The sequence below is a fragment of the Denticeps clupeoides genome, chromosome 12 (assembly GCF_900700375.1).
Source record: "Denticeps clupeoides chromosome 12, fDenClu1.1, whole genome shotgun sequence".
NCBI lineage: Eukaryota > Metazoa > Chordata > Actinopteri > Clupeiformes > Denticipitidae > Denticeps > Denticeps clupeoides.
In genome coordinates this window covers 5,570,000-5,584,129 of record NC_041718.1, presented here as the reverse complement: position 1 = coordinate 5,584,129, position 14,130 = coordinate 5,570,000, and the positions used below count along the sequence as shown (strand labels likewise).

General features: G+C 46.9%; 1 protein-coding gene across 12 annotated transcripts in view; it reads right to left on the bottom strand.

Annotated features, from left to right (window-relative positions):
* The window catches only part of foxp1b (forkhead box P1b), a 162,181-nt gene that overhangs the window by 24,294 nt on the left and 123,757 nt on the right, over positions 1-14,130 (bottom strand). For 10 of the 12 annotated variants that reach the window (XM_028997779.1, XM_028997782.1, XM_028997778.1 and 7 more), the window contains 4 exons: positions 11,834-11,971; positions 10,961-11,059; positions 7,429-7,540; positions 2,076-2,268 (listed from right to left, as the gene is read on the bottom strand). In XM_028997779.1, coding sequence (XP_028853612.1) covers positions 2,076-2,268; positions 7,429-7,540; positions 10,961-11,059; positions 11,834-11,971 — 542 coding nt within the window. The remainder of the gene's footprint in view (positions 1-2,075; positions 2,269-7,428; positions 7,541-10,960; positions 11,060-11,833; positions 11,972-14,130) is intronic. The other 2 variants (XM_028997780.1, XM_028997790.1) reach the window with 1 other exon arrangement.

The window sequence follows — 14,130 nt, the reverse complement described above, 5'->3', positions numbered from 1 at the left end:
ACTGTTTTATTTCTTTCCCTGCTCCCCAGCTGCGATTCGCTGCTGTTGTTTGTGGCGCGGGTGTGTGATGGAACAAGCATGTCAATAACACGCCGCCCCCACCCCAACACTTAAGACTTCAGAGGCTCAGTGGTGTTAAAGAGAGGGCTGATGATCCTGACGCCCAGCACGGGGGCTGGCGTGCCGTCGGAGCGCTAAGCTGAAGGGTAGCTAATACTGCGGAGAGGGGGTTGGACCTCTCCCGCTTCATTTCTGGGGCCTGCTTATCCGGCCGCGCCGATGCAGGTTTCGGCCATGCCATGTCGGAGCGTGTCAGGGGCGGGGATTATTCCTCATCAATAGTGCCGAGATGTGACATACAGATGTGCTCTGAGGGAATGTGCAGGGTAGCGCGCTCGCATTAAACCTGACGATCGTCTGAAATGCCAAGTCTGCTTTTCAGATGCTTCCAATGATGCGTTGATCCTGGACGGATAAGGGTGGCATGTTGCTTAGCATTGGAAGCACACACACACACGGAGGGCCTATTTTTTATTTCACCGCTCAAGTGGCTCTTCCGACAGTCGCTGTAATAATAGAGTCATTTCAAGTTCATCCACAGCGATAGCCCTCTGGGAGACGCAGATCGATCCTGTCACAGCGGCTCCGTATTGGGGCCTTCCAGAGGAAGAGCTGCATCTGAGTGTGTGTGTGCGTGTGTGTGCGAACCCTGTATCTTACCTCCAAGGGTCTGATGCCTCTAAAGTGCTATGCGTGTTTTCATGTGTGCCGATTTTGTCGTAATGACAGCGGTGTTTTGATCACAGGCGAGATGTAACGGGGTGAGCTCATGGTGCCTGGAGGCGTCTCTCATAGAGTTCAAAGATCAGGCCTCAAGCTTTCCTTCGAATTAATTCCTTCCTTAAACGCATAGCCAGGTGTGGGGATATTTTTCCCAGTTTTAAGCTTTGAAACAGAACCAGTTTCAAGCAGTTGTTTACCAAATAAATCTATTAAGTGAAGTGAAAGTGTAGTGATTGTCATTGTGATAGACTGCAGCACAGCACACGGTTCACACAGCGAAATGTGTCCTCTGCTTTTAAGATCGGGATTCAAACCGGCAACCTTCTGATTACGAGGCCGCTTCCTTAAGCACTAGAGGAAATTCAACTAATGGTGGCAGTTGTTTACCAAAATAATCTATTGAGATTTATAATAGTAGGTATTGTTAAGTTGGATTGTTTTAAAACAGCCTATGTTTTTATTAAAAACTATAGATTTGTCCATTAAAATCATAGTGATTAAAAATCCTGTCCAGAATTTCTTTATTTTTGGTAGAAATGTGGTTAATGTATAAAATATCTGCATAAATATAGAGAGACCCATTATCAGAAAAAAATAGTGTCCAATTAAATAGTTTAAAAGGTATGTCACATTTTAAAAAACCTTTTACAATGATCTTAATACAGCAGAAAACAGTTATAACAGTGCTTATAAAAAATATCTGGGGCATCAGCAAAATCATTATTTCTAACCTTTTCAAGTACCTTTTTTTTTTTTTTTTTGTATTTCTTGTTTTTTTTATGGAGAACAAGAACCGTTCAAAATGACTAAACTTTTGCATGGTTGGTTTTGTTGTTTGATAAAAATATAGAATTTTAATTCTGGAGGGAAAGATGGAATAATAGCTCAGACCCCTAATTAATACTACAGTGATCCCATTTCCATTACTGGAATCTACTCTCCAAATCAAACTCCCATTTCCCAGGTGCTCCATCTGAATTCCCAGTGGAACGTGGTCTTGCAATAAAAGCCCTGGACCCTTAATGAAAATAGTGAGGTACTTACAAACTCTGAATTAATATTCATTTGTGGGCAAAAGCCCTATGGGTACGTGTCCATCAACATGAGTAGACACTTTTTCATTTTTTTTATGTTTAGGCAATAAGTTCCATCGCATTTTTTAAACGCTCAATCAGCTCAAACTTCACAAACTCTTTGTATGAAAACCTTTCCCCTCCAGTTCAAAAAATGTCGAATACACCGGATTCTACGATTCGGCTGTCATATGATTTCCTGGCTGGGTGTAGACTCACCCTTCTCGCTTGAGGCCCATGTACTGGCCGTTGGTGGCAACGTGCTGGTTGAGCAGCGGGTTTTTGGTGGGAACCGGGGACGACAGGTCCAGTCCTCTGTGACCGTTGCTGCTTCCGCCGCTGCCATTTTCCTCCTTCACTTGTGCGTTCGTCACCTCCTTCCACAGCTGCTGCAGTTCAGCTGGAATCATGCCTGCAACAAACAAATTGGATAATTAAATCAATTACCGGCTAATCCAACTCTCTCTGTCACCTAATTAAATCAAAGGGTGTGTAAACAAAGCCCAGTATTAATTAGAAAATATTTCACAAACTGGAGGGGGTAACGCTGGGAGAACACTTGTACGCACTTCCACGCTCGTCTTCATCCTTCGCTCCCTTCCTCCCCTCCCGCCTGTGATGAGCAGCGTGTTTGTGTACACAAATCCCTGGCATTCACGCGCATTTCATGCCCACGGTAAATAATTAACATCCAGACAAGCCATGAAATCTGAATAATCACCGTTGTTTCTCGCAACACCAGAGTGCGGCGGCGGGGCGACAGCCCCCGCACTGACAAACGTCGCGGTTTACAACCGCCGCGGCGGAAAAACAACCTCCCCGACACACGCACACACAAAAAAGACCCTGGGGTGATCCTCCTCAACACACATTAATGTGCAAAATACTTAAAGCTTTGCGCCGCCTCCAATTGACACAGATGAGTTAAACCTCATTTAGCAAGTCAAGCACAAAGCGCCTCACACGTCTTTTAAAGGAGAGCGGAGGAAGAGGGCTAGAAAAAGGAGAAGAACCCTAGAAGATGCGGACGTGGCTTCTGTTCAAACAGACGAGGGAGGGGCCGGACTTGGGTGGGGGGGTGGTACCCTGTTTATACGCCCTGGTATCAGCTCAGCTTTTATATGCACACAACATGCACGTTGTCTGACGTGAAAAAGAGGAAGATATTGAGCCATATACATATACACACATATATATTGTAATTGAAAATAAAACTGGCTATTCAACGTCTTTGCTGACATCTTCCCACCAGCTCTAGAGAAATGAGTGCTAATCAGTATTGGGTATTGAAATATGAACAGTTGAACAGGCCAACTCTTAACTGCAAGCCACTTGGACCTGCGCCGGGAATTACGGCAGAGAGTGCTGGGAAGGCTGCTCGCTTAACATTACAATTAATTAAACTCATTCTCAAAAAAAAAACAAAAAAAAAACTAGCAGGTGCCGAATGAAGGATGATTTGCACGTGCTTATCTTTGGGGTGGGTCTATACTCCCTCTGTCCTGGTCCCTCCTCCTCTCCTCTCCTCCCTCATCTTCATGATTATTTTAATTGCCCCAGCTATAGATACCAGAAGTGGTCCTTTTCAGGAGTTCATCCTGCATTGTGCCTGAACGCTTAGTCTTAATTTATTCCTGTTGTGGAAAATAACAGCGAGGTGAAGATCTCAATGCGATCAGCATTTTTTTCCCTTTTAATTTGATAAGCTACTAAAGATTTTAATTATGGTCGTAATGGAGAACATTGGCCTAATGAGGCGAAGGGCTCCCGAGAGCCCGGAGAGGCTGAGAACTGTGAAATGAGTCTGATAGGATTGCTGTAAATTCACACTGGATCGTTTGCATATCAAAGAGAAGGAAATTATTGCAGGACAAATCAATAACCTTTCCACGTTCCAAGGAACATCTTTTCTGGATTCTAATGCGGTGAATGCGCTCTTGCCTTTTATTTCTTCTTCCCCCGCGCATCTCTGTGTACAGTCAGAGGCCAATTTTACGACTTATGAGTGAAAGAGACATTTAATTCCCTTTGTTTTTCCTTTCCTCCTCTCGGGTGGCGATGGTCACGCCGACGCTTGTATCCTTGAAGGGAAAAGTTTGGGGCTGCTGTGTGATGGGGAAGGTCATTGCTGGAGTGAGTGTCCTGGGTTTCGGCAACGAGAACAATCATTTTCCCCCACTTGGTGGCCGGTGACAGTGCGCGATGTATTTTTAGCCGATGTGCTTGACAGGGTGGCCCACTCTCCCTCAATTACCCACCAGTGCCGCTGACCCCGACATCACTGTTTACTGAAACGAAACCACGCTGGACACCCTCGTCTGATGAGAGGGGGTAACGGAGTGGGACGAGGAGGGTAAAAAAACCGAACGTATCAGGCTCCGTCTCGTCATGACCTCAATGCGCCGCGAAGCCCCGTGTCTTTCTGAAGATGTACGAGTCGCGTGTATTAAAACGCTTAATGTTATTTTTCCCATGGCCACTCAGAGGGCATTTATTTCATTAGGGACGTCTGGAAGTGTAACTTCAAAAGCATTTCTTGTGCTTTTTTCCAGGTCATCTTTCCGGATTGGTTTATCCCTTCACTTCGTTTTCCATTTCTCAAAACGCAACTCCTGCACTCATTACAGGTGGGAGATACGGACGAGCACTTTAAAAAATGTATGTTGTTGGGACACTTGATTGATCACCGGCTGCGCAACTCAATTTTTACCTCTGCAGGTAGCCGGGCCGAGCTCTTCAACCTTTTCCCGTCCTTGTACCCCCGTACCCAGGTGACTATGTTCAAGCAAGCAGAAAGTTGATTTAAGGTTCATAATGACATCAGTTGCAGGCCATCATCCGTGGAATAAAAAATGGCCCGGTGCCCTGGATTCTTTAAAGCGGGGCTGTTACTGCGCGCCTGGCCCCGGAGCCGCGGGGGGGAGGGAGGACGGTGACACGGCTATTAGTTTATTGTTCCATCAGGCACAGACCTCTGGAGCACCTCTGTTTATGTTCCTGTAATCACTGGCTTGCTGATATACACCCCTTAGGCCTAAAATATGTTCCTTCCTAATGCTGCAGGAACTATTAGCAGCGCCGCGCGGCCGGCCGAATCAATCACTGCCACCGGGACGGGGTATTAGCCGCCGGTGTCCCTGGTGTGTCGCTGCGCGGATAACACTTCATGCTCCGCCACATCCTTTGCTCTCATATTACCCGCAAATTTGTCTTGTCACCGTCCCGTTGCCCTCGCGCGGACAACTTAACTGATGTTGGCCGGTGAGGAGCGTTCGACTTTTTTTTTCCCAGAGTGGCGACCTGGGAGGCCTGGCAAAGTGTCTGGTAGCCAATGGCTGCTTTCCGGCAGGGTTGGGGGCAGCAGAGCGCACCTGGCAGATGCACCTGGGAGCACGGTGCGTGGTCACATGCCTCGTACAGGCATTCAGGTCTCATAAAACCACTACAAGTTGTTAATGCAGACTTGATCATCAAGTAGCATGTACCAAACGCCCTGTTCTGGCCATCCAACAATGTGCGAACTGGTCTTCACAATGGTGTCATTTGGATGGCTGGACTAAAGGTACAATTCCACCCATTTCACAATTAAACACGTCCTACATGATATTTAACCTTGACCACATGTCCGAGCTAAATTGGTTTAACATTGGAAAATATTTTTGTGATCTATTGTTTAACTTTAAACCGTCGTCACAATTGTTTTAGCTCAAATGTGTCAAAAGGAGCTTTATGTAAAAAACTGAACTGAGAAAATCCCCCCCAAAAAATAAAATGGTTCCTTTCTTATTTTTTTCTTTGGTATTTTCAAAAACCAAGCAAAGTTTGGAGCGCTTTGTGTAAATAAGTCTCCTAATCTGTGTGAAGAAACGTTATCATTCATCAGTCATTGGTCATGCATTAATCCCCGCTCGGCTCCGACCGCCACAGGCTTAATCGCCAAGGTCCTAATGCGTCCACACAGAGCATAACTCATCGCGCTAACGGTGCTAACTACGCGCTGAATGTTGGAGATTAGATCTCGGCTGCGTACGGCCTCACTCGCTGAGGCATGAAAGGGTTTAGCAGTGCGGAAAACAGAAAGGTCATCAATAACTTCAAACAGCCAAGCAGAAAATGCGGGGAATCAGACGAGCGACTCTGTCTGGCGGAGGAAGTGTTTTAACAGCTGTATCTTAACCGCCAACGTTTCCCAAGGACAGACGCACTAAAGCAAGCGGCCTGAACATGCTGTCGAACAAAAAAGGAGTTCATATCATGTTGTTTCTCTGTAAACTGGCCGAGCTGGGTTGAACCAATTCCAGTAAAGGTCATCGTGAATCAGTACACGGTCATCGTGTGTGACCGCCTTTATGAATACTTTCCCATCAGAGTTGGAAAGCGGACTCGTAACTGGATTCTCGAACTGCCAAGGCGTCACTGAGGTCCCCCTGAGCAAGGTACCGTCCCCAGACACTGTTCCCATGGCTGCCCACTGCTCACAAATTGGTGATGCGTAAAATGCAGCGCACACGTTTTGTTGTGTTGTGCTGCAGTGCATCAAATACTTTCTACAATGATTGGGGTGGATTCTTCCAGGTTGACCCCGTGGTCCCTGTGATCACCTGATCCTTGCCAGATGTGCATCGTATTATAATAGGATAGGACTTTTGCCAGATCTCAATCTAAATGAGCACCTATGGAAGAATTAAGAAAGCGTCCCCACCACCATCATCAGAACTCTGTATCGGGGGAATAACTTTAGGAAGAATGGTGTCCATCCATCCAGTGGAGGATCAGAGACAGGAAGACTCATGATGACCCTTTTCGTCTGCAAGTCATGGGCTGCTGGCAGGTGCGACTCTTTGCACATGGAGTACGTGCGTTTCTGTGTGTTTAAGAAACTTCTCACACCACATTGTTCAGACGCTGATGGCAAACAAAACACTGCACCTATGCCTCTGGCTAGGACTGAATTGTCTGTGTGTAAGGAGAGGGTAGGTTACAGCACACACTGCACTCTCGACAAACAATAACAGCACTGTACAAACCCTGTTTTTATTTGTGTATTACCTAACAGGCTGGCCCGACCCTCCCTTCTCGCTGCCTTATCGCTAATTCTCCAATGTTTGTCTTAGCTGGGGGAATGAATGCTCAGTGTCTTGCTCACCAAAACGCTATGAAAGGCTCTTTTGTCGTCGTGTGCTGCTCCTTGAGAAAATATTTAACAAAAATAAACAAATAAAATAAAGATATAAACTTCCTGTCCAAACAACAAGCACTGAGTCACCCTACTGTGACGAAATCACCCACAGTGATGAGACGTGAGCTCAAGCAGCTACTGGTTGAGCAATCGTGGGGATGATCCTAGCCACCTACTCTCTGTATTAAAAGTCCATTTGAGCTAGAATTTGGCCATGTTAATTAGCATTAATAATAGCATGTACGTTGATATATATAAAAAAGTACGATCAAAGGCTGAGAAATCAGCACAAAGCAAAAACTCCACTGGGTCCTAAGTGGACATCATGATCTGGGTGGTGCAAAACGCCATTGGAAATAGTGTGTGTGTGCGTGCATGTGTGTGTGTACTCACTCAGTCCAGGCTGTATGGACAGCAGACCCTGTCTCTGTAGGCTAAGGAGATGCTGCTGCTGCAGCTGCTGGGCCTGAATGATCTGCTGCTGAAACGCCAACTGCGCAGATACCTGAAGAACAGCAACAGAAGACGTGAGAAGGCGCCCAGAAACACACACACACACACACACACACACACACACACACACACACACACACACACAAACAGGTCTATATTTTGACCAGTAGGATTTCTTTATTCATACAGTACACAAAATGTATACAAAATGCAGCCTTCATGAAGATCCTGCAAGAAAACATCAAGCAGTCTACAGAACAACAGCACTGGGACATCTGGCAGGACGTTGGTCCAAAAACTACACTTAAAGACATATCTCCATTCTGTCACATTTCAACCCAGAAGAAACCCAATGGTCAAATTTAAAATGACAGTAAATAGAGCATAGATTATGAATAATTTTGAGCTTAAATGTAGAAATACAAAAACAAACACAAACAAACAAACACACCTGCTGCTGAGAAATAGAGAGAGCAACGCTCGCCTCCCCTGCGGTTAACACACACACACACACACACACACACACAAACACTTCCCTCCCCCAGAGTTAAGACAGGTAAAGCCCTTCCCTCACTTTAATTAACGATGAGTCGTGGGGCGAATGACAAACAATGAAACAACATAGTTAATCATTCATAATAAGAGCCACAGGACTTTAATTACGGCCATTCATAATTCAGCAAACAGCCTTCGATGGCATCAATGTGCTTAAGTATCCGCCGCATCCCTTCGCTCCAAGCGCGCGGCCACGCGGGAACCCCGACAGTGCGCTACCGTCACCTTCTCCGATAAATCAATGGTGCATCAGGGGCCGCGCGCTCTTTTACGGGCCGCAGACTGGCGACCGGCGAGACCGAGAGAGGGCCAAAGCGCTGCTGCAGTCAGGACAATGAAATCGAAGGAAATTATCTAATATCCCCCCAATCGTCCCCAAATCCAAACATCTGGCCGATGTTATCTGTGGGTTTATCCGTTTAACATGTTGGGCCCTGTGGAAGGCGGTGTGTGCGGGGTGGCGCCGCCTCTTTTGAGTCGTTTAAAAAAGGTGAGTCTTCCTCTCGCAGACAGAGTCCAGCGCTTGTTCTGTGTGGACGGCAGGACATCAGACCGTCCTGTTTTTTGTTTTTTTTTGAGCGCACAAGGCCACCGGTAAAGAGGGGCGGTTGTGCGGCTGGCTCACGAGGGGCATTAAAAACCATCCCGGCCTTGCCAACAAAGCTGCTGTGGCGCCGCGCCCTGTTACCAAACACAGGATACACCACTTTTTTGTTTACCCCTCACAATCGAGCGCACACAAAAAAGGTCTCGGCGCAACACTACCGGCAGGTCAGCCGGACCAGGCCTGGGAGAAGCTGAGATAGCCTGATAAAAGCCCCCCTCCCTGATCTGCCTGTGTGACCTGGCTCCGGCCTGTACGCACGCACGCACGCACACACACACACACACACACACACACACACACACACACACACACACAACCATACCAAATACAGGAACAGCAACTCTAGCTTACAACTGATGTTCATATTTTTATAACTACATGAGGGTTCTATGAAACTACTGCTCTTTATGAAAATGACCAGGTTCTACACACACAAAAAATGACATCTTGGTAATAACCTACCATAAACTATTATTGAAACATTTAACTATTTTGTTTCTTAAATCAACAATTGCTCTAAAAAAAGGTAATAATTCATTTTTGCTGTCTATGACGGCTTCACATATGTCTCAAAAAATATTATTTGAGGGACCACTTAAAGAACTCTTCCCCTCAATGCACACAAATTAATTAACAGTTGTAACCGGAACCTGCAGCATTTAATACAATTAAATGTGCTTTATCTTGCGAGTTTGTTGAAACTCACTGACGCTTTTTACGTGTACATGTACAGGGAAGTTTGATACCCGGCCGTAACTCTGCAGGCGGGTAGGGACTTCATGAAACGGGGCGCAATGTAAAGGTGCCTCATTAGAGAAGCCAAATAAACGCAACCTGTCATGTTAACAAAAGTGTGCGTTTGACTGTTCTGTCTCCGATTTCCCTTTCTTCAGGAGCGATCAGCTGACAGGAGCTGTGCAGGCGCTCACACACACACACACACGCTCCCTTCTCCAACGCGCCGCCCGTTACACCAAACAAGAGGTTAACACAAAGTGGCACGGGCGAGCGAGTGAGAGAGGGGGGGAAAACACACATGCGGTGACAGATGACACAGAGCGGTGCTGGCAGCCCTTTATTGTCGAGCTTCAAATCCAAAGTTGAAGATCTTTTGAGAAACTACATTTTGATGCCTTTAAAATAAAAGCGGCACAATGCAACAACAGGGGGTTATTGTCCGCTGGCCACAGGGGAGAAGCGGCGTAATTCTGGTGCGCTCTTTTGACGACTGCTAGAAACCCGGTTGAAAGAAAACGGGCGACGGAGAGGGGCGGGACCCAACACCTCTCAAGGTTGCGTCCTGCGTGTGCTGCCGTGTTCATTTATCAACATGCCCCTCAAGTTCTCATTCCGCCCTCCTCTTTTAAAATTTCTTTTAACCCCCGTCAACTAATCCATCGCACCTCCTTTTGTCTTCCCGTCCCATCCCCCGCCCCGGCACCTCCGTTGGGGGGGCTTGCATCAGATGCGGCTGGGTGACGGGTCTGTCTGAGGGCCCAGGAACATGCCTGTCACATTGATTTATGGGAGCATCACACCACAACTTGTCCAAACTGAAGCCTGCAGTTCATTAATTAGCGAACTGGGACTTTGAAGTCGGGTTGCTCCTATTTGTGTGTGTGTGTGTGTGTGTGCGTGCTTAACACTGGGCTTAATTTATATGCGCCCGCCCGCCCTTCCCCAATGCAACTCTCTGCCTCTCCAAGGGGGGAGAGGAGTGAAAAATTCCCTGATTGTCTTTGAACTTCTTTTGACCACACAATAATTATTTCTTTGTCCGGTGCCGCGTGTATCCGCCAGTCATTAACACGCACTGAGCCGCCGCTGATGAGCGTGCCCGGCAATGGCGCGGGAAGGCGGCGGAAAAACGGGGGGGGAGAGAGGGGATGAGCGAGAGATAGATGAATGAAAAGAGGGTGCGTGCACGCGGCGCAGATATCTCACAATTACATGCTTTCTCTCCGTCTGCCATTTCCATGCTAATTACCGGCGAAGCCTCGTGGATTTATATGCGGCACATTTTTGCCTCTCTCCGTCTTGAAGGGTACGGCACAAAACGAGTAAATAAATAAATCACTAAAAATATATAAAAAGTACTGAAATCCTCACGGCTCTGAAAGGGCCTTTCTCGGGGCAGAGGACGCCGGGCGGACGTGAAGGGGACTGAGTGACACCCTACAAAGACGTGCAGGAGTCCACATACAATCGGCACGTTTCGTGGGCTTTCTTTTGGGGAAGCGGCGGAGTTGAAAGTCGACCCCCAGGTGGTAAGGTGTGATAAATGAGACGGAGCTGATGGAGTCAGCATACCTCTTTGCTCTGCTTGCCGGCGTGTTGCTGCTGCTGCTGCTGCAGCAGCTGGAGGTGGAGCTGCTCTTGCTGCTTCTTGTAGAACTCCTGAAGTTGCTGCTGAAAAGCAGGGGGAAATCACATCATTTACACTGATCTTTTGTTCTTTTTGCATCAGCTATTCAGCCCCTCTCTAGCTACACGGGAACACTGCAGTAGCAGCAGGATTTGTAATAGTTCCAAGCCATGTTAAAAAATGGTTTTATACTAGTGGGAAACTTGACACCCAAGTGTGTAATACATCAGATAATTCAACGAAATTGCTGAAACTCACTTATTACCTTCAAATAAATTATGATGAACAAGCTAACCAGCAAGTCACTATCTACATTAGTTTATTATTATTAATTATTTCAGTCACTACTTCCTCATTCAAATGTCATAATTACAATTTTCAATAAGCCCTTGAAAGCAACATAACCAGTAGCAGAATTCATTTTGGACCGAGTTTGTCCAAAGTGACACACAGCAGCATAAATAAAACTAAATCAAGTTCAACAGCCAGCTGAAACTATAGAACAGATTTTCACCATGTTTCTCAAAGTCTGGTTCAAAAATGGGAAATTCAAAAAAGCTAGTAAACTGCGTCCAAAAAAACCCTTGTGGGTCAGGTGGACGCATTTAAAGTTTGTTACCCACCAATTTACGAGCCCATAAACAGAATGATAACAGCAATTTTGTCTGAATCCGAAACGTCCAATACAGATAATCACTCCAAGCTCGATGGGCCACTCGCACGGGCCGGTTTTCCGGTTCCTGGTTTGACAACAACTGCCTCGGGGCCTCGGGGGCGACGTGACAGGCGCAGGGAGGGGTGGGTGAGGAGGGAGTTACCTGCTGTAACATGAGTGCCTGCTGTTGCTGGAGCAGGACCTGCAGCTGCTGCGGGCTCAGGACCTGTTGCTGGAGAATCTGCTGCATCTGCTGGGGAGTGATCACCTGGGGCGTCATCATAGCCAAGGACACCGGGACCTACCACACAGACAAGAGACACGGGTGTGTGCTGGGGCGAGAGGGGGAGCAACCGTTAACGGCTTCATTTTTTTTATAATAATAGCCATGACTGACGAACATGGAGAAACCCAATCTCTCTCTCTCTCTCGATGGCGGGGGATCCACAGCGACTCCCAACCGTCACCAGTACCTGCTTCCCATCCACAGGAACCCAGTCCGCTAACAAGGCCGACCCCCATTACTCTCAAGAGCTGCGCCCGCTCTGATCGAGTTGCCGTTGTTTTGACACGGTGACTATTTGAAGAGCTGTACAACACCTCAATAAAGCCCAGACAGGTCAATACAAACAACAACAACAAAAAACGAATTTCCTGTCAATTAGACAGCGCGCACGAGGCGCGGAAAAAATCCATTTCATTAAAAAACCTGAAAGCGTTTCATTAAAACATTGTCAACAGCGATTTATTAACGCACAAAGCCCCTGGCGAGCCGCGCCGTCCCGGCATCACACGTCCACGCTAACAAACTCCACCGAGGAGAAGGTGCGAGCGCATGGCCCGTCAAAACAAGTGATTTGTTGTGACATTGAGAGAGACCCTGCAGTTGTCACCGGGGCTTAATTGCTCCGGCGGCACCGCGGATGCGGGCCGGGTCCGGAGGACTGCCACTCTCGCCTATGATGTGCGATACCATTAAAGCTCCTTGCCTGTGACATTTCGGTGACAAACAGCTACAGAGATGAACCTGATAGCATCGCACATTTGCAACTGTTATCATGTCTCGGTGACTAGGCGTCTTTGTTATGCGGAAAGGGGGGATAGACGGCGGTTGCATCTTGCTGGCTGTTATGTCTCCGTCTGATAGGACATTAAGGTGACAGTCTTGTCGTCGCCAAGGTTATTCAAATCGCACGTCGGGGCTCGTGGCTTTTAATGATGCTCCTTTGAATTTTTCATGTGCTTGTGAATGTAATTTAGCTATCTGGTACCTGTTTAGCCGCGTTCCCCGACACGAGCTGGACGCGTACGACCCGCAGTGACGGGTAAAAGGATGGCGGTGTCAACCAGGACGACCCAATGGCTGCGCCGTCTCTTTCTAGGCGCCACAGAGGGCTCGCTCAGCGCCACGCGCGATTAAAGGCGATTTGTCGTCCTGCGGGTCGGCTTAAAAAGAGCGCCTTCCACCCAGGAATTCGCACGCACTTAACAATTTTCCTATTGGTGGCGCGGCTGGGATGGAGAAGGTGGCGGAGGATGAAAATGCAATATTAATTCCCCCCCTGCATTACATCTTAATATGCAGTCCATCTTGACTTTTTCACATGGCTTGTCCTGTCATTTGCATAGCCAGGGCCCAATTCCTAATTTCACAGTCATTATGCACTGATGCCCTTATTTCTCAGCATCACTAATTTTGATGAACTATTTTGAAGGTCAAGCAGGCAGCTTGCATCAGAAAAAGAAAAAAAAAAAAAAAGCGGGAAAGAACGGACAGAAGAAAGGAGAAGGGAGAGGAGAAAAAAAGGCTTATGCAGAGTGATGGATACGCCGGAGATGAGCGCTCGCAGCATTCAAACGCTCCCCGCACATACACTCACACACACTTCCCTCATGCCGCATCACATCACAACGCTCTGTGACACGATGAGGTCATCAATGCATGTGCTTTTAATCATCTATTTACCAAAAATTAGTAAGAATGATAAAATATATGTTTTACTTAATGCAAATTTTTAATGCATTAATAATGATACTATTTTGTATACAGTTATACATTAGATCTGTAAAAAAAATGTTCTCTTTTCCTTCTGATGAATTGCATTGGGGTGCATGTTATGTCCGTCTGCAGCCAGAAGGCTGTGGATCCAGCACTGGCCATCCTCCGACTCTGCGTCTCGGGCAAGAGCCTATTACCTCCCTCCATTTTATTACCCATTACTAGCAAGGTCATTAGCAGCGAGAGGGATTGTACTCTTCTTAACCTATTGATCATTGTAACTACTACCATTTAATCCTGCATTGAATGAGCGAAAATCTGCTTAAGAAGAGGGGGGCCATGGGAGGCAAGGGCAGGGTACAGAAGCACTTTAAGTAAAAAATATCACCCTGGCCGCTGTATCATACCCACTTAACACAAGATGAAAAAGGCTGCTCTGCATTTAAAGTGTCTCGCGCTGC